This window comes from Miniopterus natalensis, chromosome 11, assembly GCF_054644295.1.
Source record: "Miniopterus natalensis isolate mMinNat1 chromosome 11, mMinNat1.hap1, whole genome shotgun sequence".
In the NCBI taxonomy this organism is placed as follows: domain Eukaryota; kingdom Metazoa; phylum Chordata; class Mammalia; order Chiroptera; family Miniopteridae; genus Miniopterus; species Miniopterus natalensis.
This window is the reverse complement of record NC_142091.1, coordinates 40,664,614-40,692,032: the sequence shown is the minus strand read 5'-3', so window position 1 is coordinate 40,692,032 and position 27,419 is coordinate 40,664,614. Positions and strand designations below refer to the sequence as shown.

General features: G+C 39.3%; 1 protein-coding gene and 1 pseudogene across 2 annotated transcripts in view; one reads left to right on the top strand and one right to left on the bottom strand.

Moving 5' to 3' along the window:
• The window catches only part of LOC107544173 (stromal interaction molecule 1), a 167,805-nt gene that overhangs the window by 38,546 nt on the left and 101,840 nt on the right, over positions 1 to 27,419 (bottom strand). For both annotated transcript variants that reach the window (XM_087821702.1, XM_087821703.1), the window contains exon 3: positions 7,845 to 7,959. In XM_087821702.1, coding sequence (XP_087677828.1) covers positions 7,845 to 7,959 — 115 coding nt within the window. The remainder of the gene's footprint in view (positions 1 to 7,844; positions 7,960 to 27,419) is intronic.
• LOC107541135 (protein S100-A10 pseudogene) lies at positions 16,821 to 17,110 on the top strand (annotated as a pseudogene).

The window sequence follows — 27,419 nt, the reverse complement described above, 5'->3', positions numbered from 1 at the left end:
TTTTTTTAATCTGTATTGTTGAAGGAATTACAGATGTCCCTTTTCCCCCCCATTGACTAGACAACATGATTGTCTAAGATGAAAATCTTATGGTACCTTACTAATAAGTGAATTTCGTTATTAGCAAGGTTGCAGAATACAAGATCAACATATAAAAATCAATTATATTTCTATATATAAGCAACAATCAGGAAAAAAATTTAAATACCTTTTATATGGTAAATTTTATCTTATGCATATTTTACCATAATTTTTTAAAATACTATTTACAATAGCATAAAAACCTATGAAGTACTTAGCGATAAATCTGACAAAAGATATGAAAGACCTGTACACTATACTACAATATACTACTGAGAAAAAGTGTAACTCTTAAATAAATGGAGATATATATATATATATATATTGTTCGTGGTTCAGAAAACTCAATATTGTTAAGATATCAGTTCTCTCAAACTGATCTATAGATTGAATACGATTCCAATCAAAATCCTAAGAGGTGTTTTTTTTTGTAGAAATCAACAAGCTGATTCAAAGACAGTCAAAATAACTTTGAAAAAGAAAAAGTTAGAGGTCTAACACTACCTGACTGAAAGAATTATTATAAGACTATTATAATCAATATGCTATTGGTTTTTACATAAAGATAGATAAATAGATCAGTAGATCAGAATAGAATCCAGAAGTAAACTCATACTTATATAGACAACTGATTTGTTGTTGTTGTTGTTGTTGTTAATCCTCACCTGAGGATATTTTTTCCATTGATTTTTAGAGGTAGTGGGAGGGAGGGAGGGAGGGGAGGGAGGGAGGGAGGGAGGGAGGGAGGGAGGGAGGGAGGGAGGGAGGGAGGGAGGGAGGGAGGGAGGGAGGGAAACATTGATGTAAAAGAGACCCATCAATTGGTTGCCTCTGGCAGGTGCCAGGCCCAGGGCTGGGGATCAAACCTGCAATCCAGGTACATGCCCTTGACCGGGAATTAAACCCAGAACCCTTCAGTTCATGGGCCAACGCTCTAACCACTGCGTCACACCAGCCAGGGCTAGATAACTGATTTTTGACAAAAGGTTCAAGGTAATGAATGCAGTAAAGAAAGGACAGAATTTTTGCACAAATGGTTCTAGAACAACTGGGACACTCATTAGCACAAAAAAGAACTGGGAACCATATTTAACACCATATACAAAAATTAATACAAAACAGGTCACAGACCTAAATGTAAAACCTAAAACTGCATAACTTCTAGAAGGAAACATGGGAGAAAATGTTGATGTGACCTTGAGTTAGGCAATATTTTCCTATATATGACACTAAAAGTATGATCCATAAAAGAACAACTGATAAGCTGGAGAGAAATTAAAACTTTCTAGTCATCAAAAGACACAGTTATAAGAATGATAAAACAAGAAACAGACTAAGAGAAAAATCTTTGCAAAGCATATATCTCATAAAGGATTTATATCCACAATATATAAAAACTCTCAAAACTCAACAATAAGAAAACTCAATTTAAAAAATAGACAAAAGATTTGAACAGATAATCCATCAAAGGATATAAATGAATGGCAATTTATATACATGAAAAGATAACTAACATAATTAGTTATCAGATAAATGCAAAATAAAACCGCTATGAGATACCAGTACATTATCAGAATGGCTAAAATTAAGAAGCTGACCATACCAAGTGTTAACAAGGCTGTGGAAGAACTGAAAGTCTCATACACTGCTGGTAGGAATGTAAAATGATACAACTACTTTGGAAAACAGTTTGACAGTTTCTCAAAAACATGTAACTACCATACAATCTAGGCATCCCTCTCTTAGGTATTTACCAAAGAGGAAGGAAATATATATTTATACAAAGACTTGTACATGAATGTTCACAGAAGCTTTATTTGTAATAAACCCAAACTGGAAACAACTCAAATGTCTATCAACAGGTGAATGGATAAAAATTAATTATGGTATATCTATGCAATATAGTAATACTCAGCAATAAAAAATAAATGAACTCTTTATATATGGTAAAACATGAATGAATCCCAATATAATTATGCTGAGTGAAAGAAGCCAGATTATTTATTTATTTATTTATTTATTTATTTATTTATTTATTTATCACTCAAGGATATTTTTTCCATTGGTGTTTTTTAGAGAGTGGAAGGGAGGGAGGGAGGCAGAGGGAAAGAGAGCGAGAGAGACAGAGAGAGAGAAAAAAAAAACATAGATGTGAAAGAGACACATCGATTAGTTGCCTCCCACACACACCCCAGCCAGGGCTGAGGATCGAACCTGCCACCAGGTGTCTGCCCTTGACCGGGAATCAAACCTGGGACCCTTTAGTGCATGGGCCAATGCACTAATCAATGAGCCATACAGGCCAGGCTGAAGCCAGATTTTTTAAGCAGTCATATTATGTGATTCCATTTATATACAACTCTGTAAAATGCAAACTAACTTATAGTGTCTGAAATCAGAGCAGTAATTGTTTGAGGGGTGGGGAAGAAAGCTAAAAAAGGGCTGTGAGAAAACTTTGGTGGGTAATGAATATATTCACTATTTTGATTGTGGTGACAGTTTCACAGTTGTATATATGTATTAACACGTTTTCAATTGTACACTTTAAATATTTACACCTTATTGTACTGTCAATTACAACACAATGACTCTTTCAAAGAGATGAAGTTGAGGTAAGGCACCTCAGGAGATGCACATAAACTGTATTAAAGAAGTAGAATCCTGAGAACTTGGTAACAGAAATAGCTGAGAGATGCTCAGTTTCCTTTATTAAATGGAAATACAAGTAAGACATTTATCCTCAAGTAGCTATCTAACATAAGTAGAAAATAAGTGAGGTAAGTGTTAAATCACTGCATTGATGCTAGTTGTTTTTATTATCAGAAAAATAATTACCTGAAAGAATGTAAGAAAAAAAAGTGAACTGTATCTTTCTCCTAGCTCCCCTCCCCTCAAATATAATAACAAATAACTAATGGCTCAGGTATTTAACTAAAGGACTTGAAGATTCGATTAGCAAAGTAATTTTTAAATATCTAAAAGAACAGAATGAACATCTCTCTCAGTGGTTTTATGTAAAAGCAAAAAGGGAATACCAACTCTTTCTGATTGATCTGACTTTTGAAATGGTTTAGACAGAAGTCTGATGCCACCTGGGTTGTCTCTCTAAAAACCTCTTGGTTCTCTAGTACTGTTCTACTGACTCCAGTGAAAAATCCTCTCCTACAAACAATAGCACAGACAGAACTAGAGATCTGTGAGTTTATTTTGTTATTTCCAAAAGCCTAGTTTTCTCATGGCAAATCTCAGAGTTGCACTAGAATACCAGGTTCTTTTACTTTTACCTTGTTTAGAAGAATGAAGCCATGCTTTAGAGGAGAAATCTCTTAGGTCAGTGCCTCCCACAACCCCTTACTATAAAGTCACTCTCACTGTTTCCACTGGCTCAATATGCAAACAATAATTCTGTTCCCAAAGATTCTACAAAATCTACCTGGCATCCCTTCCTTTAAAGAACTACAACTCCCCCTACCTCACAGGTCAGTTTCCCTGGTGATAGGAGTATCTTTGTAATTCACAATGGGTCCCTTGGATCACACTTGTTAATGCTAATGAAATGACTCTGGATGGGTACTGGTCACCAGAAAGACCAACAAGTGACTAGAGGATTGGGGCTTTGAGCCAGGTGATATCAGCCCAATCTTCAGGGAGAAAAAGGAAACCGGAGATTGAGTTCCATCATGTGGCCAATGACTCAATCAACCATGCCTACATAAGTGAGGGGGGCTCAGCTGAGCTTTCTGGTTAGCAAACACACTAATGATTGATGGCCCAGGAGGATGATATATTCTGATTCCACACGGACAGGACACAGAAGCTCCACATTCAGGATCCTCGCAGACCTCACCCTACTGGTCTCTTCTTTTGGCTGGTCCTAATTTTTATCCTTTGTAGTAAAACTTTAATCATAAGTATAACACTTTCCAGAGTTCTGTGAATCGTTCAGCACAATGATTTTCAACCTTTTCATCTCATGGGACACGTAAACTAATTATTAAAATTCTGTGGCACACCAAAAAATATATGTTTTGCTGATCTGCCAAAAAAATTGGTGTAATTTTGATTCATTCACACTGGATGGCTATTGTTGTGTTGGCTGTTGTCATTTTTTTATTTGACAATGTAAGGAAAAAGAGGTGGGTGCCCCTGACTAAATAGTCAGGTATTTCATGTTTTAAAAATTCTTGCAGCACACCGGTTGAAAACTACTGATTTAGCAAGTTATCAAACATGAGGGAATAGTGGAAAACTCCTAATCTTATAGCCAGTTGGTCAGAGCTCAACTGGGAACAGAGCTTGTGGCTGGATTGGTGTCTGAAATAAGGGCAGTTTTGCTGGGGCCTGTGATGTTGTGGAGTCAGCACTGACTCTGGGTAGTTAGTAACAGAACTGCATTACATTATTTCACTTAATCACTCTCTCTGCCTCATTTTAATCATCTGTAAGTGGAGATGAGGAAATATTCTAAATACTAAATCATAGTACTTACACTTCATATGGTTTTTTGGTGAGAAATAAGTGAGTTACTGTATGTAAAGTACTCAGACTAGTGTTTGGCACATACTAAACATTACATAAATATTAGAATAGTCTGTTTGGGATTTTTTGTGTTTTTTTTTAATACTCACCCAAGGATATTTTTTCCATTGCTTTTCAGAGAGAGTGGAAGGGAAGGAGAGGGAGAGGGAGAGGGAGAGAGAGAGAGAGAGAGAGAGAGAGAGAGAGAAAGAGAGAGAGAGAGAAACATCGATGTGAGAGAGACACATTGATTGGTTGCCTCCAGCTCTCTCACCAACCATGGCTGGGGATTGAGCCTGCAACCGAGGTACAGGCCCTTGGCCAGAATCAAACCTCGGGCCCTCCAGTCCGAGGGTCGATGCTCTAACCACTAAGCAAAACCGGCTAGGGCTAGAAAAGTTTTAGAGTTGCTGTTTTTATTATTAAAGTCCAGAGCTGGCTAATGTAGAAATCACCAGGCTTTTCTGCTTAAAATTTAAGTAACACAGGGAAAAGATTGGCTCCCAACATCAGTCAAAAATCTTAACAACACTAATCACATAGATGGTACTGACATTAGCCAACTAATGTTCTGAACACAAATCAACACCACTGATATCTACATTATCTAGTGAAACTCAGACCAGCCAGTCTGAGCCAGTGCCAGAATACTGCATGCTTTTTGTAGCTCTGGAAATCATCATTCCAGAGAGATTGGGGGCTATGCTCTGAATAATGAAGCAAATTGTTGTGAGAAATAGTACACAAGAATATTTTCACTTTTAGTTTGCTAAACCACCAGGCATAACACATGGTTAGCAAATCCTAACGATATATATATATCACTTCTCAGCTTAGCTGTGAGCTACAACACTGTGCATTGTGTGGACCCTAAGAAGAAAGACTCATCTGATGTCAATCATGAGAGTAAATTTATCTGCTGAGATGGGCTCTCCATAGTCAACTGAGGGCCCAAATTTCACAAATAATGAGGCGCTAGTGGCCATTTGCAGACAGGGACTTCTCACACACTCTGTGTACGGGGAAGAACCTCAGACTGAACTCTCAGCTTCCCACACTATGCCCAGCTTGTTTACACCATCTGAGTCGACAAGTGCAGGGAAACCCTGGTTTCCTCTTTCTACCAAAGGACTGAGACTTGCCCCATCCAATCAGAACTGGACAATTTGGACACCTCATGTACATAAATGGACCTAATGGGAACTGCGGGGGGGGGGGGGGGGGGAGGTAACTTTCACAATAAAAGGCAGCCTCCCCTTTGTCTCTGAGGAGCACAATCTAGGTTGCTACCTGAACCTCTGTCTCCCAGGCTGCAGCTTCCTTTGCTCAAGTAAATGCTTTTAATTCTTTATTACAATTTTAAAGCAATTTTGGTTTACAGCTGAAATGTTTTTCTCTGCTCATCAGTAACAGAACCAACTCGTGAAAACTCACTTCATTGTCTTCCATCTTCCTGTCATTTAGAAGTGTTCCAAATAGTTGCTAAGTCCAGAAATAAAGTTCTTACTAGAAAATTGTCTTGGGCTGTTTTCTAGTATTATGATTTAGTCCCTCTGTTTCTGCCCTTTCTTGATCACTTTCCCTGCCCAGCTACTTCTGTGTGAGCCAGGAATGCTCTCCCTGCCATCTTTCATTCTAAGTTCAACTTATGAAACCCACTCTTAAAATCCAGGCGCCATGTCCTCATGTTAGTACAGAAAAATAAGTAAATTAAAATTACATGATACTAGTAGAAGATTTTTCCTGGCAATGCTAGTATAATTCCAAAGATATTTTCACTGATGGATTTCTCATCAGTAGACAGCCTAAGTTGCTAAGGAGCTATTAAAACAAAAGCCCCCATCAGGAACTCAGCTGCTAAAGATTTCCAGAAAGCTGTCTATATAGCTAACTTATGTTTCTTCTAAACTGATAAAAACACACAGTTAACAAGAACTATCAGCCTGCCCATCCTAGTACCAGGATTAGAATCTAAGTCTTTCTGCTTCAAATTTAATACTTCCCATCTTCATTTTAGAAGATCCCTTCCAAATCTTAAATTCTATACTTCTAGGTAACAATTTAAACAAAAATAGAAACTGTCTCATTCCTACCAAAACTGGCCTTCTCTATCACCAGACCAGTGCTTTCAACCAAGATGGTATGGAAAAGCACTGGCCTAGAGAAAAGAGGTCCAGGTCTAAGTCCTGGCTCTACTATTAATTAAATGCATGACAACAAACAGTAACTTTATAAATCTAGGCCTGAGGTTCCTCATCTGCAAAGCCAGGGACCCTGGAGGCCACTTATGACTAAACCTTCTTAGTATCAAGACCTACCCTAACAGTAGAGAAGAGGCTGCTTCCTATCTTGTTAGTATCAAAGGAAACTCTAGCCACAGATAGAGAGAGAAGGCAAAAGCCCTGTTTTTCCTTTCCCTGTCAAGTCTCACACAATTAGATATGCTCTTCCACTCAGAACTCTGAAGCAAATGTTCCAGAAAAAATGGTAGTCATAGTTTAGTAGTTTTACACTTGAAAAAGTTCTAAAGTTTTTATTTAATAAGTTCAACATGAGTCATTAGAATAATGTGACTACTGAAGGCCCCAGTATCTAATCAGATTGTACTAACAGATACACAGGGTCCAGAACTGAGAAGCTGATGGTCCTGCTCAACTCTGTGCTGATCAAACCACACCCAGGAGACTGCATCAAACTCTAGAAGCCATGATCTAAGAAAGACATTAACAACAGTGTTCACAGGCAGGAGACCAAGATGAGGAGGAGGCTGAGGAAAAGTTTTCTTCAAAGAACTAGGGCTATTTAACCTAGAAAGAGAAGACTCAGGGGAGAGACCATCTTACTTCCAATCTTTGAATCATCTAGGACTCAGCAGAGCTGGGACCAAATGGAAAGCTACAGAAGAAAGGGGCTGCCTCAACGGCCAGCAAGCTCCCTCTCTCTGGAGAGGAAGGAGCAGAAACGGAATGGAAGGGGGTAGTGAGGAGAAAGGTAGGGATAGAATGGAATTTAATTACAATTCTAGTAAAGAACAACCCCAATTCTGTTTGGAGCACCTTCCCCCAGTCCTAGCACAGTGACTATATTCATTCTTATTCAGTGACTGTATACAGAACCATTTCAATAATTTGCTCTTTACTAAGCATTTTATATTCATGTCCTTTTAAAGCCAAGTTGCTGCCCATCTTCTTCTCTCTTCTCTAAATCTGCCAGCAACTAGGATTGTCAACCAGGCTGCCTATTACCTTCCGAGGACTTCCATGCCTTCCATAGGTCCTCCACGCTGATGAGCTTATCCTCACCATGGAAGGTGCTGTGTTTCACCGTCGGGTCATGGTAATTGAGGTCTTCCCTCAGAAACTGCAAGGGAAAAGCACAAGTCACAAGAGATACCTGGGAGCCAACCCACCAAGATCTCCATACAGGTCATTGAGCTATCCATAGCACACCCCCTATACCCTTCCATGTGCCTGTGTCCTAGTTGCCAACTAGACAGCCTTTTCTCCTTTATTATATGTTTCACTTAAAAAACAAATAAATATGAATAAGAAATTTCTTCCTCATTTTTAATTATGGAAAGATAATAAATGATAGTTAACTGGAATTTAATAAGCCAGAAGACGAAAGAAAAGGGAGGAAGAATTAACAATTTTTGAGCACTTATTTATACACTAAGCAATATTCCAAGAACTTCTACAGTATTTTCTCATCTAATCCTCACAACTAATGAATTATCATACCTACTTTACAAATGAAAACAGTAATATTCTCAAACATAATACAACTGGCCCCAAATCACATTGTTTATTTAGAGAGGTTAAATTATTTACTGTGATAGTTTTAAACTATGTTCACAATTCTCTGACAATCTTCCCACAAAAGGTGAAATCACCTCCCCTTGAGTATGGGCTGACATTAGAGATTCATCTTCTAACAGAATAATGTCGAGTGACTTCCAAGGCTAGGTTAGAAAAGTCAATACGGAGTCCACCTGGCTCTCTCCCTTTTGGGACACCTGAGCTCTCTCCCTTTTGGGAGTCCTGAGACAACATGTAAGAAGCCTGGCCACCCTGAAGCCCCCATGCTGGAGAGATCCTGCAGAAAGACTATATAGAGATAGAGAGAGATGTCAGCAACCCCAACTGACAGACTTCCAGACCAGGAGTCAGACATGTAGTGACTAAGGCTTCAGGTGATTCAGCCCCCAGCTTTTGAGTTACTTCACCTGATGGCCAAGTGGAAAGAGATGAGCTGTCCCTGCTGAACGATGCCCAGACTGCAAATACACGCCAAAATAAATGTTGCTATTTTAAGCAACTAAGTTTTGGAGAAGTTTGTTAAACAGCATTAGATAACTGAAACATTTGCTCAAGGTTATAGCTGATAAGTGATGGAGTTAGTATTCCAACTCAAGATACCTGGTTTTATAGTCCAAATTTCCCCCCTGTACTGCATATGCTGTCTTTTAATTATATGGATTTCTTTTCATAATATACTTTTACAAGAAAGAAGAAAAATAAAAGAAGTCAAAGATTTAAAAAATGTAACTGGTAATTAACTTCACAGATACTCAATCAGCCTGATCCCTAACCCCATTAGTATGTATATTGAACACTGATCACTGCTTTCCAGAGCCTCAAACATCAAAAAAATGCGCAATTCTGATCACTACTCTCAAAAGAGCACATTTTAGTAGGATTTTCAGGAAATATCTTCCTATCCATCTTTCTTTATCCCAGGGTCCACGAAAGGGTCTAACCCAGAGTAATGTCAGTAAATGTTGTTGACTAAATGAAGAGATGATTGACAGTATGGTCCCAGATTCCCTGGATCTATAAACAAGGGGCGGTTGCCTCCCCTGTGTTTTGCAGACATTGAGACAGCTGGGCTTAATGACCCAGGAATGAAGCTGAGTCCACATTGGAGCATTCTCAACCTAGTCAGAGTACAGGCTGCTATGAACACAGAACTATAATGTAGCATTGTCTAAAAAAACTTTCTACAATGATGGACATGTTCAGTATCTGTCCTGTCCAAACAGTTGCCAGTAGGTATGATGTGGCTACTGAGCACTCATAATGTGGCTTGTATGACTAAAGAACTGAAAATTCTAAAACATTAATTTAGATTTAAATGGCTACATGTTAGAGAGCGGCACTAATATATTCTACCGCCTGGGGTATAGGTATGGTCAGCTATACCCCCATGGGGGCTAGAATGATGTAGGGAAGTCAAGACCTCTGGTTAGATGAGACCGTGAAAGACTGTGAAAGTGGTGCTCACATACATAGGTTCAACAGTTCTTTGTGCCCTCTGGCCACAACTAAATTCAAGTCCCTCTGACGTGGGAGGGCTCTTCAGCTCCCTAACTCTCATTTAAAATTGTTGAATCTACTTTTTAATAAAGATTAAGTAGGTGACATGATGAACATCCCAGAGCAAGGAGATTTTTGTCAATTCTTAGAAAAATAAACTGAGTAAAGTACTTTTGACTTTTTAACAGTCAGCTTTTAGGCCATTTGACATTCAATTTACTATATACTATAAGTTGTGAACCTTAACACTTTTCCCCCAAGTTACTACCCAGTTATTATAACCCCATTCATTAAGTTATCTATCTTTCATTCCTTTTGGGAAAACATGACTTAATAATAAATTAAGTCCTGCCCAGCTAGTATGGCTAAGTGGTTGAGCGTCGACCCAAGAACCAGGAGTTCACAGTTTGATTCCCATTCAGGGCACATGCCTGGGTCTTGCGTTTGATCCCCAGTGCAGGAGGCAGCCAATCAATGACTCTCTCATCATTGATGTTTCTATCTCTCTCTCCCTTCCTCTCTCTGAAATCAATAACAAACATATTTAAAATAATAATGATAATAATAAAGTCCTTATACATAGTGGGATATATTTCTAGGTTCTCCATTTTTTTTACTAAACCATATTCCTATTTTTGTGCTAGCACTTGACTATTTTATTATATTTTTTATTTTACTTTATACTTTAAAAAAATTTTTTTTTCTAATGTCTGGACCCTCTCCTTCCATGGCTCTTCAATTTCAATTTTGTTAATTTTATTGAGAGTCTAATTGCTCTCACTGGGGCCCTAAGTGATGGCATCACTAGACCTTAAACACAGACACTGAGACTTCTCAGGGAAGACACAGTCACAGGCAGTCTGAGACAGCCAGTTGGGGACATAAATTCATTCATTTATTCAACAAATATAAGATTTTTATATTTGCCAGGCATAGTTCAAGGCATTAGAAATGCAGTAAGTAGTAAATATCACATACAAATTTTTGTCTTCATTGAGCTAATATAAGAGTGAAATGCTCACTCTCTCTCTGACTCCAGCTTGTTCAAGCCTGCTTTTGCTCCCAAGGCCTTCAGGCTAATAGTTCCTGCTTCAGGCATACTAATCATTAGAGGAATTCTGCTTGGGCCTTGACTTTTTACAAAAACAACCCCTCCCATTTTCCCTTCTCTTGATATAAAAGAAGCCTGAACTCTGTACTTTCTTAAGATGGATTTGAGGATTAGGACTCCTATCTTCTCAATGGTGCATTCTCAATCAACAAACTTCTCCTTACTCCAAGCTCTGACACTTTGAATTTTGGCCTTTTGAAGCACTGAGCACATGAACTTTGGACCAGTAACACTAACATCCTATTTGGGTGAAAGAGAAAATAATTTCTCTAAAGCAGGAAAAAAGAATAGGGAATGCCAAGAGTAGTGGTATTAGTGGTTTGTGATTTTAATTAGAGGAGTCAAGGAAGGTCTCATTAAGAAGGTGACTTTTAAGCAAATATCTGAATGAGATGTTGGAGAAAAGCAGGCCAAATAACTGGAAGAAGAGTTTCCCAAGAATAGGAATGGCAAATGCAAAGGCCTAGAGACAAGGGGATACTTGGTATGTTCAATGAATAGCCAGGAGACCAGTGTGGCCGAAGAGAAATGAAAATAGGTTGTGACTATAGGAGAGAAACTCAGGGAAGCAACAGGGGTCCAGATCACAAAGGCCCCTGTAGGCCATATAAGGGCTTTGACTTTCACTCTGAGATGGAAGCTGTTGGAAGAATTTGAATAGTGGTGCAATAAGACCACATTTACATTTTTTAAATGATTTATCTGAATGCTGTGCTGAAAAGCAGACAATAGGAGGGCAAGGGCAGTCGCAGGCAAACCAGTCAGGTGGCGATTACAATAATCTAGGTATGAGCCAGTGGTGGCTTGAAACAAGGCAGTAGTGTGAGGGTAATGAGAATTTGTCAGGTTTAGCATATATTTTAAAGAGATCAAATCTGTAATCCTCAAAATTTTTAGTTTTGATTCACCAGGTCCTTTAAGGTATACCCTTCTTTTGTCCTCTTAGGCTCTAACCCAGACCCTCTTAATCTAAGATAAAGAAACATATATCATATGCAGGCCTTAGGAGCAGAAAGGCCAAAATCTCCAAGGAATGGTATTTTCTGCCATTACCAGCTAACTCCAAGAATCATCTGAGACATACTAGCTGCTCATAGAGAACCAAAAAGAAACAGACTACTGTTTATAGCTAAGTCTGAACACTAAGGTATATGGAGAGCAGAGAGGCTCATGGGAAGAAAGTGCAAGGAGGATCTGCACAGGGGTCTGCATATAGGCTCTATTGGTGCTACAAAGCATGCAAAGGAGTGTGGGGTCATAAAACAAGGCCAGCAGGAAGAGGGTGCCAAATGCAGAGTACGGGCTGATGGAAACTCTACCTGAAGGAAGGGTCTGATCCTGAATGGAACCTCTTTAGAGAACAAAGTGATGCTGCAACAATCAAGACTTAAGAATAGGAAAGGCAATGTACTATAAATATAGAGTTCAGAACCTACAGAAACAGACCCCTTACTTCCTGTGTGACTTGGGGGAAGCTATTTAGCCTCTCTGGGCCTGTTTTCCCCTCAAAATGAGAGCTAACTATCCTTGTCATCTGAGTGTGAGAAGGGTTAAATGGAACCTGTTTACAGAAGTCATAAACTGCCTTTGCATGTATTTTTTAATGGCCTGCAGAGTATTTTATAAATTGAACCTATTTAAAAATCAAAAACTTTACCAAAAAAAAGTCCTGCTTTTTGGACTATCATTTAAAAAACAAAATAAAAATAAAAATATCTAAGAGCACTGAGCTCCTGTGACAACTTTAGAATTTTTTACAGGAAAGGCTTATGGGCAGCAATTTGATTAGAAGGGAGGGTGGTGGCTAACGGACTTGTCATGAAGTTGTGTTTGCATAGCAAACACATTGTTTTTATATAGATTGTTCATTACAAATTAATTTTAAAATGCAATGTTTTATGAAGATGTTTTTACTCACATTTTACTTAAAATTAAGGAAAAAAATCAATTGTCCATATCAAAAAATATTATATATATGCTGTAATTTGGGGCAGATTGGATGTGGGGGAGTTAGTTGGTATTGAGATAATGAGGGCTTCAAGACCCTTTCCCTTGGCACCACTCCTGTGTTCACATATCTTCCTGGTGACAGTTGGCCAGAGCTAGCAGCAGCTGTCCCCTTCTACAAGCCCCTCAGAGGCACAGAGCTTGTTACTCCTCATGTACACAAAAGTACTCTGTAAGTTTAAAAGCACAACAAGAATGTTAGTTGTGATTATTATTGTAGAAGGGTGAGATAAGGATATGAAAGTAAGAGAAAAAGCTTCTTGATCAAAGGTGACTCTTCTGTGTTCTCACAGCCCCTGTGTATAGCCTTGTTAGTCTTGTTACTTGTCTACCTCCCTTACCAAGCTATACACCTCTGATAGAAGGTCCCAGTTACCCAGCCATAAACATAGCATACAGAATGTGTGCTGAACTAGAACTCCGATGTTCAGTATACCTGAGGTGGGCATTACCACCATATTACTCTGAACACTGTCCTACATCCAGCTAATAGTTAAAGTCTGATTTAAGACAAAGTTTAAAGGCAACAAAAAGCAAAAACAAAACAAAACAAAAGAGGCAACTTTTGGCTCCACAAGGATTTACTATTTCAGATTCAGAACAAGCGTCTCTTCTCTCAGGGAGGTCTAAGGAGGCTCCCTAAAAGCCTTGCCTTACCATGGGGAATGCAGCATTGGCTAGAGCTTCAGCTTAATAGCTTTCTGAAGAGCCAAGGGACCAGCTGTCACTAGGTATATTTAGCTCTGTGAGCTCAGAAAAGTGATCTTCCTGGTGATGGCACAAAGCATTCAATCCCATCCCAAGTGTTAAGCAGTAGTGAAGTGTGGGTAACAGCAGAGAAGAGGGGAGACATCTCTCTAGAGTCTCCACAAAATAGGCCCAGCCAGCTCCATCAGTGAACAGAATTCACTGATGTAAAGCCAGAAGCAACATATCTTTGGGTACAGGAATCTGGGCAGGTCTCTTGGGTTCTTAGAACCAATTACTCCTCCCTCCCCTTCCCCACTTTGTTTTCCACTGCTCACCTTCCATGTATCCCAAATCAAACCTCACCACTTCCACTCCCACTTCCCCACACATGCAATATTTAGAACCCATAAGACATATACCCCAGACCTGAGAAGTTTCCTGACTCATATTCACCTCTTGAACATCTAGCAAGAACACACATTTTAGCTACAACAGCTCTGAATGTCATCTATAGACAGCGCTGGGACATGGATGTCTCAGAGGTTAATCTGTCTCCAGTGAGATCAGAAGCTATCGCTTAAGGGCAGGGAAAAGACAGTTATTTCTCACCTTGGTATAGTCTCACTTCTGCCAGTCTATCACCAGAATGACCTTTGTAAAGTACAAATCTAACTATACCAAAGCAACTACTTAAAATCTCATGGCTCCCCATCACCTACAGGATAAAGCCTTATCTTCTTGGCCTTGCATTCAAGGCCTTTAACAATCTTACCCATAAACTAACTTCTCAGTCAACTTCCTGGTCACTTTCCCTCCCTACCAGATACCTACACTCCAGACCAGGGGTCAGGAAACTATAGCAGTGGGCCAAATCCAGCTCACTGCTTATTTTTATAAATAAAGTTTTATTAGAATACAGCAACACTTGTTCATTTGTATATAGTCTATAGCTGCTTTTGTGCTACAAAGGCAGAGCTGAGTTGTTCTGTCAGGGAGTGTATGGCCAGCAAAGACTAACTATTGACTGTCTGGCTCTTTATAGAAAAAGTCTGCCAATGTTTGCTCTGGACACATCAAGCCACTTCAGAGTGGCTTGAACAAACTATGCGCACTTATACCTCTAAACTTTTACACAAAGTGCTCCATTTTAAATGTTTTCTCTGTCTCTTTACCTGCTAAAGAAAAAGTCACTAGCTCTGTGAAGTTTTGCAGACCTCTCCCAGAGAAGTAAACTGTGCTATCCTATTTGTTCTATTTCAGGTATACATCTATGGCAATACTTATCCCATCATACTATAACTACTATTTAATTATACCCCTCTTACTTTTCCTAAGCAACTCAAATATGGGAAGCACTTTATTTGTCATTTATCTCTTTACCCAGCATCTTGCATATTCTCTGGGACACCCAAATGAATAATTAATTTAGCTCCATAAACTCACCTGACCTCCAAGCATAGGGCCTGGCACAGAGTAGGGCATATGGTTATTAAATAACTAAGTGAATGTCTCTCACTTGAGCTTGCCCTACAACACCCAGCAGAGTGCTTACAACAGCTAATCAATGCATATTCTTTTACTACACAGAAGGAAGAAAAAAATTCCCAAATATTCAGCCAGTCTAAAACAAAGTCAGCTAGAGCTGGAGGGTTACACTGGCTTGGATTCTGTGTAGCATGAAGGTTCAGAGTTTGGTTCGCGAGCCAAGCTGCCTGGGTTTGAATTCTGGTTCCACCAGTTACTTTCAGTATATCATGCACATCATTTGTAAAATGGAGATAACAGTACATAATATAAAACTTCATAATACCCTCATGTTGAGGGTATTAAAAATGAGCTAATTTACCCAAAGAACTTGGAATAGTGCCTGGCACAAAATAAGCTCTCCTACATGTAAATTAAGTTTTCCTAAATATTAATAGATTTTATATACTATAAGAGAAATTAAAAAATACTAAGAATGTATAATCCTGGAACCCACTATTACAGCGATACTGATCTCTTGTATGTGAAGGAAACTAATCCATAGAGGAGGTAGAGGACAAATATTTCCTAAGTGTTTGCTATATAAAAGCCATGTACCAAGAGATCAGCAATAGAGATAATTAAGACAAGGTACTGTAACCTACTGACCTCTACCGATCTTTCTGTTCTACTCTCTGATTTTTACTTTAAAAGCTTTAACTCCATTTAAAATAGAAATTTCACAAGCTTATAAAGACCCTCTACAGGCTGCCCCTACCTGCCTTCTTTGCCACATTAGCCGCCACTTCCTCCCATCCTCAATTAATTAATTACTTGAAATTTGCTGAAAGCACCTGGCTCTTCACCAGTCTAATGTCTTTGCACATGCTTTTCCCTCTCCTTCAACTGATCACTCCTAGTCATCTCTTCAGGCCCAGATTACATGTCAGCAACTCAGTATATGGGTAAAGCTCAGGTCTTCCTCTTCTGTGTCTCCATCACAGTATTCACTTCTACTATGGTATCCTTATCTGTTCACATGGCTGTTTCCACCACTAAAAGAACTTCTTCCAAGGTAGCAACATCACCTTTCCTCTTATCGTTATGTATTCAGCACCCAGCACATATACAGATACAGAGAATCCCTCTGAGGTTGATGATAAAAGCTCAGTCCTTGTCATGGAACCATCCTTGACGTCCTCAGACTATGACATTGAGCACATAATACAGGTCAAATCCTAGAGGAATCATCTGAGTTTGGAGCTTGCTAGGTACCTGGTCAGAATGGCAAAGTCTGGGAAACTCTGACATCTCCAGTCTTGCAAACTATCAGGAACAAAGTACCCAAGCCAGCCAAGGACTACTACTGGCTGGGGAATCTTTCTTTGTCTTATAAAAGAAGGATAAGAGGTTGGTGAGAAGGGTGCGAGCATGGAGCCAGGCAGGGGAGGGGGAGAGGTAGAAGGAGAAGGAGTGAGGTGAGCTGAGGCAGACAGAGACCTAGGGTCTTCCTACCTCCCCCTACCCCCACCTACTATGGTGCCCACCAAGAGGCACCTAGCTCACTGGCTGCCTGTCCCAGCCAGCCCACCGATTCCAGCCTTGCCTCTGGCTAAGACCTCACCAAAATTCTGTCTCAAATGGGAAACACCATGGAAACCATGATGTTCATATTTCACAGATTTGCTAGGGCTAAAGCTATTTAATAAAGGAGGGCCTGAAGAGTATTCATGGAAAAGAAGTTCTTTGGGGTTTTAGAAAATCAAAAAGATCCTCTAGCTGTGGACAAAACACTGAAGGACCTTCAGACCAGTGCTGAGATGGCAGAGTAGGCTTCCAGAGCTTCTTTTCGCTAATTGCTGGGCTCACCATTGCATGCAATGTCTATTTTACAGTACACATGAAGCAGAAGGGAAAGAAGTAGGCAGCACTGAGCAATTACTCCTTGCCTGATAAGAGTTTTCTGAATGGGTCAACTTAAGGAATTGCTCCGCCCCCATAGCTTCCCCCTGTATAAGGATTTCACAAACAGATTGGGACACTTAGAAAAGGTACAAATAAAATTCCACCCCCATTTGACAAGAGAAAGAAAAGCCAATTAAAGCCAGATAAGCTTTTGATTTTTATATTGCTTGCATCCTCTTGCCCTCAATAAACCAATTTATTTTTTAGTTGCAAAAAAAGAAAAACATAGAAATAGATAATACTTCCAGAGAAAGAAGGGATTATCTTCTTAATTTGAGGTCAATACTGCCACATTTACATAGGATAAATACAAAGCACTAGACAGAATGCATTTCCGGTAAGGGCGTTTTTAAAAATGATGAGTTGGAGTAGACTTCTAGCTTGACTGTGTGAGAAGCTCCATGGACCCACTATTTAGTGAAACTGGGAAAAATTATTTTTTAAAGCAACCATTTAAAGTCTGTGGAAATGGGCCCTGGCCAGTATGGGTCAGTTAGTTGAGCAAAATCCCCATGCACAGAAAGGTCACTGGTTTGATTCCTGGTCAGGGCACATGCCCAGGTTGCAGGCTGGATCCCTCTCAGCGTGTGAGAGGCAGTCAATCTCTCTTTCTCTCTCTCTCCCTTCTTCTCTCCCTAAAAATCAATAAAAATCTATTTAAAAATAAATAAAGTTTATGAAAATGGTTCTAAGGGCACACAGCAAATGAAGAAACATCTGCTCAAGAAGATTTACTAAAATTCAGTAAGAACAGTCAGAGTCTGTAGTATTTGAACTATCACCTACTCTCTCTCCCTCCTTCTTCCAAATCAGTAAGACAGAAATTCCACACCAGACTCGTGCAGCCAAAAACACAGGGCTCCCTTTCCACCAAGTTCCCAATTGGAGGCTATCTGCCTGCAAAACATTTCTCATCTTGCCTCCAGTTACCTGTTGCTAAGGCTAAGTTCTAGATGAGTCCAGCCAAGAAGTAGGCCTCCTTTCTTCCACCTATCTCCCACTCACAGAACGAGCGTGGGCCCTGTTTGCCATTGCCCTTGCTTATAAAAAAGCAATTATACTCTGGGAGAAGCAAGTCAAGAAGATCTGAGGCCACTGCCACCTCTTCACAAGAGTGCTCAGCAACTAAAGTGAGAGTGTCACTCAAAAGGAAGATCATCGTTGTCCCCACCTCCAGCTCCAAAACCACAGCTCAGAAATTTTGCCTGTAAAACAGACAGCTTTGAATCTCTTCCCAAAGGAAATAATTTTATTTGCCACAAAGTGTCAAGAAGTTCAAGACTAAGGATGCTTTCAAAAACAGTGAAAGTTGTAGTGAAAGGATTTGGCAGAAGATTGATGGACTAATTGGAGGTATAGGCTAAAATGCAGGTTGGAGAATTTTCTGGTGAGAACAGGGAAAAAGACAGCTGGCAAATCTCAAACATGGATGTCAGGAACCATTCTTTCAAAGGAACCCTAACATGATTGATTCAGTTTGTGGAGCAAATTTATGCCCCACGGCACTGTTGAAAAACAATAAAGTACTCAGAGGGCAACTAATGAAGCTTACAAGCTGGGTGTGGTCCTGGAAAGAGACAGTCTAAGAATGCCCTGCAAAAACCACTGTCATTCAAAGGTGACTGTGGGCATATCCAAGGCTGCGCCCTCTAAGAAGCAACATTAGAGGCTTCACACTATGTGGGGGTAGTAGGAAAAGACCACTAAAATAACCCACCAAACAAATAAACAAGCAAATCATTACAAGCCCCAGAGGGGTTGGACCAGTACCCAGAGTGGCTACAATATATTATTAAATATGTCCAGTTTCCAACAAAAGAAAATGAGACGTGCAAATTAACAGGAAAGTATGACCCATACACCACAGAAAAAGCAGGCAACAGAAAGTGTGAAAGCAACCAAATTTCAGATTTAACAAAAAAGACTTCAAAGTAGCCATTATAAATGTTCCAAAGTAGGCATTATAAATAGCCATTATAAATATAAAAAGGAAATCACGATTTTTAAAAGACTAAAGGAACGTGTGATAACAATGTCACATCAAATAAAGAATATCAATAAATATAAATTATTTTTTAAAAACCCAAATGGGTCCGGCCAGGCGTGGCTCAGCAGTTGAGCGTCAACCTAGGATCCAGGCGATTAGGGTTCGATTCCCAGTCAGGACACATGCATGGGTTGCGGGCTGCAGCCGATCAATGACTCTCCCATTGATGTTTCTCTCTCTCTCTCTCTCCCTCTCCTTTCCTCTCTCTGAAATCAATAAAGATATTTTAAAAATAAAAAAAAAAAACCCAAGTGGATGTTGTGGAGTTAAAAAATACAGTGAAATGAAAATTTCAGGAGAGGGGTACAACAGTAGCTCTGAACCAGCAAAAAAAAAAAAGACTTACAAAACTTTAAGAGAGAGCAATAGAAATTACACAATCCAAAAAGTAGAGAGGAAAAAAGAATGAAAAAAAATGAAGTTTCAGATAAATGTGGAACACCATTAAGCTCACCTACATATATATAATGGGAGTATTGAAAGGAGAAGCTAAAGAGAAAGGAGCAGAAAACATATTCAAAAAAGTAATAGTTGGAAAATCTCCAAATGTATTGAAAAACATTAATCTGACCTTTCAGAAAGCTAAACAAACTCCAAGTAGGATAAATGCAAAGAGATCCGCAAATAGACACATCATAGAAAAATACTGAAAGCCAAAGGCAAGGAGAAAATCTTGAAATCAGCAAGATAAAAATGATTTGTCCCATACAAGGGAAGCACAATAAAATTAACAGTTAACTTCTTATCAAAAACAATAAATGCCAGAAGGCAGTGGCATGACATGTTCAAAGTGCTGAGAGAGAAAACTGTCAACCAAAAATCTTATCTTTTTAAAGTGAAGGCAAAACAGACATTTCCACATAAACAAAAACTGAGAAAATTCATTGCTAGCTGACACAACTTTAAAAATATACTAAAGAAAGTTCTTAAGCTAGTAAGTGACCCCAGACAGTAATTTGAATTCACATGAAAAAATAAATCTGTTCCTTTTAAAATAGATGTATTCATTCACTCAACAATATTTATTGGGTACTAACACTGAACAGGCATTGTTCTAGGTACCAGGGATTTAAGTGAACAAAGCATATCCTTCTCCTTAGAGACCTTATAGACAATAAACAATAAAATACATGATTAAATGATAGAACCCAAAAGGTGGTAAGTCCTTAAAAATTAAAAATAAACAAATGAAAATAAGTGATGCATAATGAGGTTCTGGATGCCAGGAGTGAGGTAAAGTTGCAGATTTCATTATTAATGAAATCTGAGAAAGGTCTTACTGATAAGGCAAAATATGAGAAAAGCAAAAGCAAAGTATTTGGGAATATGAAGGAGTTATCAAAGTGGATATCCGGGGGGGGTGGTATTCCAAGCAGCAGAGGTAAGACCTAGAACCAAGGCCCTAAGACAGGCACAACAAGAGTGTTTGAGGAACAGTAAGAAGTGTGGCAAGAGTGGCAAGGGAGATAGATGAAGAAGAGGAGAACATAATGGTAAGTAGGGGCCAGATCACATAGGGCCTTGCTGACTCTTGTAGTAAGTTTGGCTTTCACACTAAATGAAAAATTGAGCTATTACAGAGTTTTGAGAAGAGGAGTGAAATGATCTGACTTACTTTGTAGACACGGCAATTTGTTAGGAGGCTACTGAGCCTCCGAGCTTGCAGTGGAGAGCAGTGAGAAATTATTAGGTTGTGGACATATTTTGAGGGTAGAACCCACCATATTTACCAATGGATTTAAGGTGTAAGAGGAACTATAGATGATTCAAAGAGTTTTTTGGCCCAAGCAACTGAAACAATGAGTTGCCTTCAACTGAGATGGGGAAGGCTATGGGTAAAGTGGGTTTTGGATGAGGTGATATTTAGGATCCATTTGAGGGAAGATTAAGCTTCAGATGTCTTTAAAATGCTTAGAAAAGAAACAAAAGAGTAAACTGTCATAATCATGGATTTGACAACAGATTCTAGATATGACATCAAAAGCATGAGCAGCAACAATAACAAAAAATTGATAAACTAAACTTTATCAAAAGTGAAAATTTTTGTGCTTCAAAAGACACTATCAAGAAAATGAAAAGTTAACCTACAGAATGGGAGAAAACATTTGCAAATGATATATATCTGATAAGGGACTTGTATCTAGAATATATAAAGAATTTTAACAACACAATAGTAAAAAGATGAATGGCCAATTAAAGTTTTAAAAAGATATGAATAAAACATTAAAGAAGATATAAAAATGGTCAAGAAGCCCGGAATAGATACTTTTCCAAAAAGGACATATGGACGGCCAATAGACATATGAAAAGATGTCAACGTCACTAATCATCAGAGAAATGCAAATTAAGACTACAGTGAGATATTGCCTCGTACCTATTGAATGGCTATCATCAATAAATCAACAAACAAGTGTTGGTGAGGATGTGGACAAAAGGGAACTCTCATGAACTGTTGGGAATGCAGACTGGTGCAGCCACTATGGAAAACAGTACGAAGGGTCCTCAAAATTTTTAAAATGGAACTGCCTGATGACCCAGTTACTACATTTCTGGATATATATCTGAAGAAACTAAAAATGCTAATTCAAAAAAATATATGCTCCCCTATGTTTCAATGCAGTGTTATTTACAATATCCAAGATATGAAAGCAACTCAAGTGCCCATCAATAGACAAGTGGATAAAAAAGCTGTGGTACCTATACAGGGTGGGGCAAAAGTAGGTTTACAGTTGTGAGTACATGAAACAGAGTTTATTCTTGTATTGTTATTTATTAATTATTGTATTACTTTCCATACAAACAACTGTATAACTACTTTTGCCCCACCCTGGATACAATGGAATATTACCTGGCCATAAAAAAGAATAAAATCTTACTATTTGTGACAGCATGGATGGACCTAGAAATAAGCCAGTCAGAGAAAGACAAATACCATATGATTTCACTTATATATGGAATCTCAGAATAAAATAAATGAGCAAACAAAACTGAAAAAGACTCACAGATATAGAGACTGATGGTTGCCAGAAGAGAGGGCATTTGCGAGACTAGGTGAAAAGAGTGAAGGAATTAAGAAGTACAAATTGGCCCTGGTCAGTGTGGATCAGTGGTTAGAGTGTCGACCTGTGCACAGAAGGGTCTTGGGTTCGATTTCCTGTCAAGGGAACATACCCTGGTTGCAAGTCTGCGCCCCACTCCCAGGGGGGCACATGAGGAAGGCAATCAATCAATGTGTCTCTCTCACATTCTCCTTCTCCCCCTTAGTTGCTTAAGGCTAAGGGGAAAAGGAAGATAGGAGTATAATAGCTAATGTGTATGTAGTTTCTTTTTGAGGTGACAAAAATGCTTTAAAATTAACTGTGGCAATACACATACCTGTGAATATACTAATAACTACTGTACACTTTCAATGGATAAACTACATGGTATGTAAATTATATCTCAATAAATCTGTTTTAAAAAACTGATATGTTTGCCTAGCCAGGCGTGGCTCAGCGGTTGAGCATAGACCTAGGATCCAGGAGATCGGGGTTCGATTCCTGGTCATGGCACATGCCAAGGTTGTGGGCTGCAGCTGATCAATGACTCTCTCATCATTGATGTTTCCATCTCTCTCTCTCCCTCTCCTTTCTTCTCTCTGAAATCAATAAAGATATATTTAAAAACAAACAAACAAACAAAAACTGATATGTTTGACCAGGGACTAAGCGAATTTTTTTCTGTAAAGAACCAGACAGTAAATATTTTAGGCTTGGTGGGCCATCCAATCTGTTACAACTATTCAACTCTGCTATTCTTGTGTGAAAATATGTGAGTTAGAGTGGCTCTGTGCCAATAAAACTTTATTTATGAACACTGAAATCTGACTTTCATATAAATTTCACATGTCACAAAATTCTTCTTTGGACTTCTCCTACCCCCACACCAACTATTTAAAAATATAAAAGCCATTCTTAGTTTACAAACTGTGTGAAAAACAGGAAGGGGGTCAGAGTTTGCTGATGCCTATACTAAATGAACCTAATCTTCCTTCTCTCCATTATGGCTTCAAGTACTAAGGAAATCTCTCTCCCTTACAATCCCCATGAACAAGAATCAACTTTGATTTCCCTCTCAGTTGTTCTGCATACTGCCATCCCTATGCATGGCTTCCTAAGAGCCTGGGAAACACAAACCCAGTCAAGCCTTCAACAGCAGAAAAACCTCCTGGATTCCATTTCCAAAATGGAACATCAATTTCAATAAACTTGGTTAAAAAGTTGAGGGCTCACCATGTGTTTCTTATGAATGCTCCTCAGCTTTGGGCAGTGAAAGGGTAGGCTTGGGAACAAAGAATATAAGAGAATAAGTCAAACTCATGGCCCTCTTTAAGAATCTCCTGGCTCCTAATCAACTCCAAGAGAACTTAGGCCAAAAAAAAAAGTTCTCAAGAACAAAATCTCCTATTAGAGTATCATAGTACCACAAAAAAGAAGACAGAAGGGAGTGGTGAAGACATTAGGAGTTCTAGAAGTCTTTATTAAGAAGAATTTAGTCATTCATTTGCCCAACCAGCATTTATAGAGCAGTTAATATATGACATGTCCTGTGCTGGGATCCAAGGACACAGAGATCAATCAGACATATTGAAAGCGCCTAGGTAAGACAGATATATAGATGATACAGATATAGATATACAGATAGATGATATATAGATGATATATAGATATACAGATATATAGATATATAGATATATAGATATACAGATATAGAAATATATATATACACACAGAGGAGGCTCAGTCCTTGAAAGCAAGAACAGCTGTTTTATGTGGAGGAAAGTGCTGTGGCTCAATCCCAAAAACAAAGTCCAAAAAGTCTCCTACCCTCCTAACCCCATAGTGCCTGCACACTGGAGCTTGTTCACAACCCAAAGATATCAGAAAGCTTATGAAGTGACATATAGGAAAAAGAATCACAGATACAGACTCAAATCCCATCTCTGCCACATACTTGCTATGTCACTTTGGGCCTATAAAATGCAGTCTACCTCAGTTACACTGTGGAGAAAATGAGATCATTTAAGTTCTTTGCAGTGCCTCTATGTAAAAGGTGCTTCATGTTTGACTGTTATGAACCTGGGTACTGGGCAAGAGGGCTCATACTGTGGAGAATGGTGTATCCTGAATGAACCAGCAGTGAGCCTCTGAGTCCCACCAGCTTCTAATCTTAGTTCCTTCTCCTCAAGATTCCAGGTGGCTAGATGAAAGAGGGCATGGTTCTCACCCAGTAAGAGCTGCACTGCCGGGGTGCATGCCTACGTGATCTACACCTGGCAGGGCCTGATGCTGCTGGGCACTGAGAGGAAAAGAAGAGAAACTGAATAGTAACTACTACTGAAATTTGCACACAGCATTATGGTTTACAAAGGATTATTTACATCCATTATCTTATTTGAGCCTCATATCAGCCATTGAAGGTATATGTCACCAGTTCCCTATCTTATAGATGAAGAAATTACCTTCTAGATACCTCCCTACATGATGTCTCCCAAACTTATATTTTTTACTTACTGCCTTTACTCATCAAGTTCTTCTTTCCTGGAATGCTCCTCCTTCTTTCTTCATCAGTAAACCCCTACTCATCTTTAAAAACCAAGTTCCAGTTCATCTGCTCTGCAAAGCCTGACATACCTTCATCAGAATTAGAGCCATCTCTATTTATAGTTCTTCTAGCTCATTATCATTGGGATAAAATCCAAGTTTCTCAATATAGCAAAAATCTGGCTAATGCTTGCCTTTCCAACCTCATCTCCAACTTCTCCCCCTGCCCCACTATTACATCCTATGCTCAAGTTAAAAGAACCAATGACTCACAGATCCCTAGGGACATCACACTCATTCTCTACTTGGTATACCTTTTTTGCCCCTGTCCTAGGTTAACTCCTATTCATCTCTCCAAACTCATCTGAGGTATCACCTCTTCTGGGTAGTCTTTCCTGGCATCCTAGGACAGGTTAAATGCCCTCTTCTGCACTTTCAGAGCATGCAGTGCTAATTTCTTATCACAACACCTCTTAGGATTGAACATGAGTGTGTTTCTGCATCACTAGTATGTGTCTTCCTTATTAGTCTTTGCATATCTGGTACCCAGCACAGAGCAGACACTAAATATGTTTGGAGAAAGAAGGGAGGGAGAATATGAGAACAAATAAGGGAAGGGTCATTGATCCTCAAGTGAATTAGACTTTGCATTGGAAACTAATTGTTCCTAATGCCATAAATATACTGAACGTGATGCACATGCAGATACAGACATAGGGACTTACATAAATACACATACAGGTAAACAAATACCAATTAGGTCTGAAGGCAAGCAGGGCCCTCAGAGTCAGCCGCTGATTCCTCCTTAGACAAGAAGAGTCAGAATCTTAATACCTGAAGCAGGGCTTTTCTCTCTCTCTGCTGGCTTGACTGTTTCTGGCTGCTAGATGATCACTGCGTTTGGCCTACCACTTTGTAGGGCGCAGATCCTACCTAGACTAACAGCATCTTTGGGTTCCTGATTATACTTCTGGCTCTGCTCTTACCTCTAGGTCCTGCATACTATTCTACAGCCTAACCTTTTGCTCCTAACCTTCTCTTTAATCCTCAACCTGGCTTATGGGCTTCTCTCAGCTCCTACATCCTTGGCTCAGTGTTCCTCCCCCTGCCCTCCACTTCTTGTTAAACACAACACATCTAAATACAGAAAGACACATACAATACAGAAAGGCACAAAATTATGTATACGCATATGCAAAGAAACAAACATGAAGACTCAGAGAGACATATACACATATGTAGGCACACACACAGAGAAATGTTACAAGTATCACTAATCCCTGTCATCAACAGGACTGCCATCCAGAATAGACAAAGCAGACTCACCAACAAAATGGAGAAGAAGGAAAAACAACAGTCTGCATAGTAAGAAAGAATTTCCATCTGTCAAAGCAAGCCAACGTCTGGGTTTTCCTAGAAACATGAGAGATACCATCTGGGGGAGCTGCAGCTTCCTCCTGTATCTGGCTAAGGCATTGGGACAAATTGCAAACTATGCCTATACTCCTTCTGATGTGTAGCTCAGCCTGTTTAGCAACTGGTACCCTTCCCCAAATGCTGGTTGACAATGTGTCTTCTGCTACACCAGCACATGTTATATTACCTCTTATTCCTCTTGAAACTCCCACAGGCCCCTGTCCACACCACCATTATAGCCCTTACAATGTGTTGTTGTCATTGCCAGTTATATATTTACCTCTTTCACTAGCCTGAAGGCTTGTCAATGACAAAGAGTGTCCTATTTTCACCTCTACTTTACAGATGAGGAAAATGAGGCTTCAAATTACTTGGCCTTATACCTAGTATATTGCAAAGCTTGGATGTAAACTCAGCTCAGGTTCCAAAGCTCATGCTTTAGACTTCTAAAAATTCAATGTCTAAATACTTTATTCTAAGAAACAAAAGTTAGGGGTGAATGCATGAGCAAGGCCACAGAGCTTGGACTCAATGGGGGTTACAGCCTGGAAGCTATTTATGAGCCACTCCTGGTAGGTGAATGCTACAGCCATCCTATAATTAAGCATTTCCAAGGAAAAATCTGGCCATGCCTCTTCCTTAGCCTAAGGAGAAGGTTTCACCTAAAGAATGATATCATTCATGATATCGGTCATTTCTGATCTGTCCAAAATGCCTGAGCTGAACTCAATCTGTGCTTTGCCTAGATTAAGGGCAGGTTCTCAGAATATTCCACAAGGCAAGAGATAAGATAATGATTGCACCAGGAGACAGGCAGGAAACTAGAAGGCAAAAAGTCAGAGAGGTGCCTCTAAACTGTAACAATCCGTTAGGTCAAAAAAGTCACTGCAGCAACAGAAATGTATACATCAAAACGTATACTGAGATTACTTGCATAACTGTCTGCAATTATTTCTTTTCTGCCTTACTTTGCATATGGTATACTTAAAAAAAAAAAAAAAAAAAAGGAAAAACTCCAGGCTGTCAAAGCTGTGCAAAGAGGTATCCAAAAAACTCTATGTTCAGGATTGTGTCCAAGGGCCAGAGGGAGAGCTCTGTTTCCTAAGGGCTGGCACTGGCAGCAGCAGTGGGAATTGGAGGGAGGCCCTGAGCACAAGGTGAATCCAGGAAAAATAAAACCAGAGCTACTTAGCCAGCTGCCTTTGACAAATCTCTTCTCATGG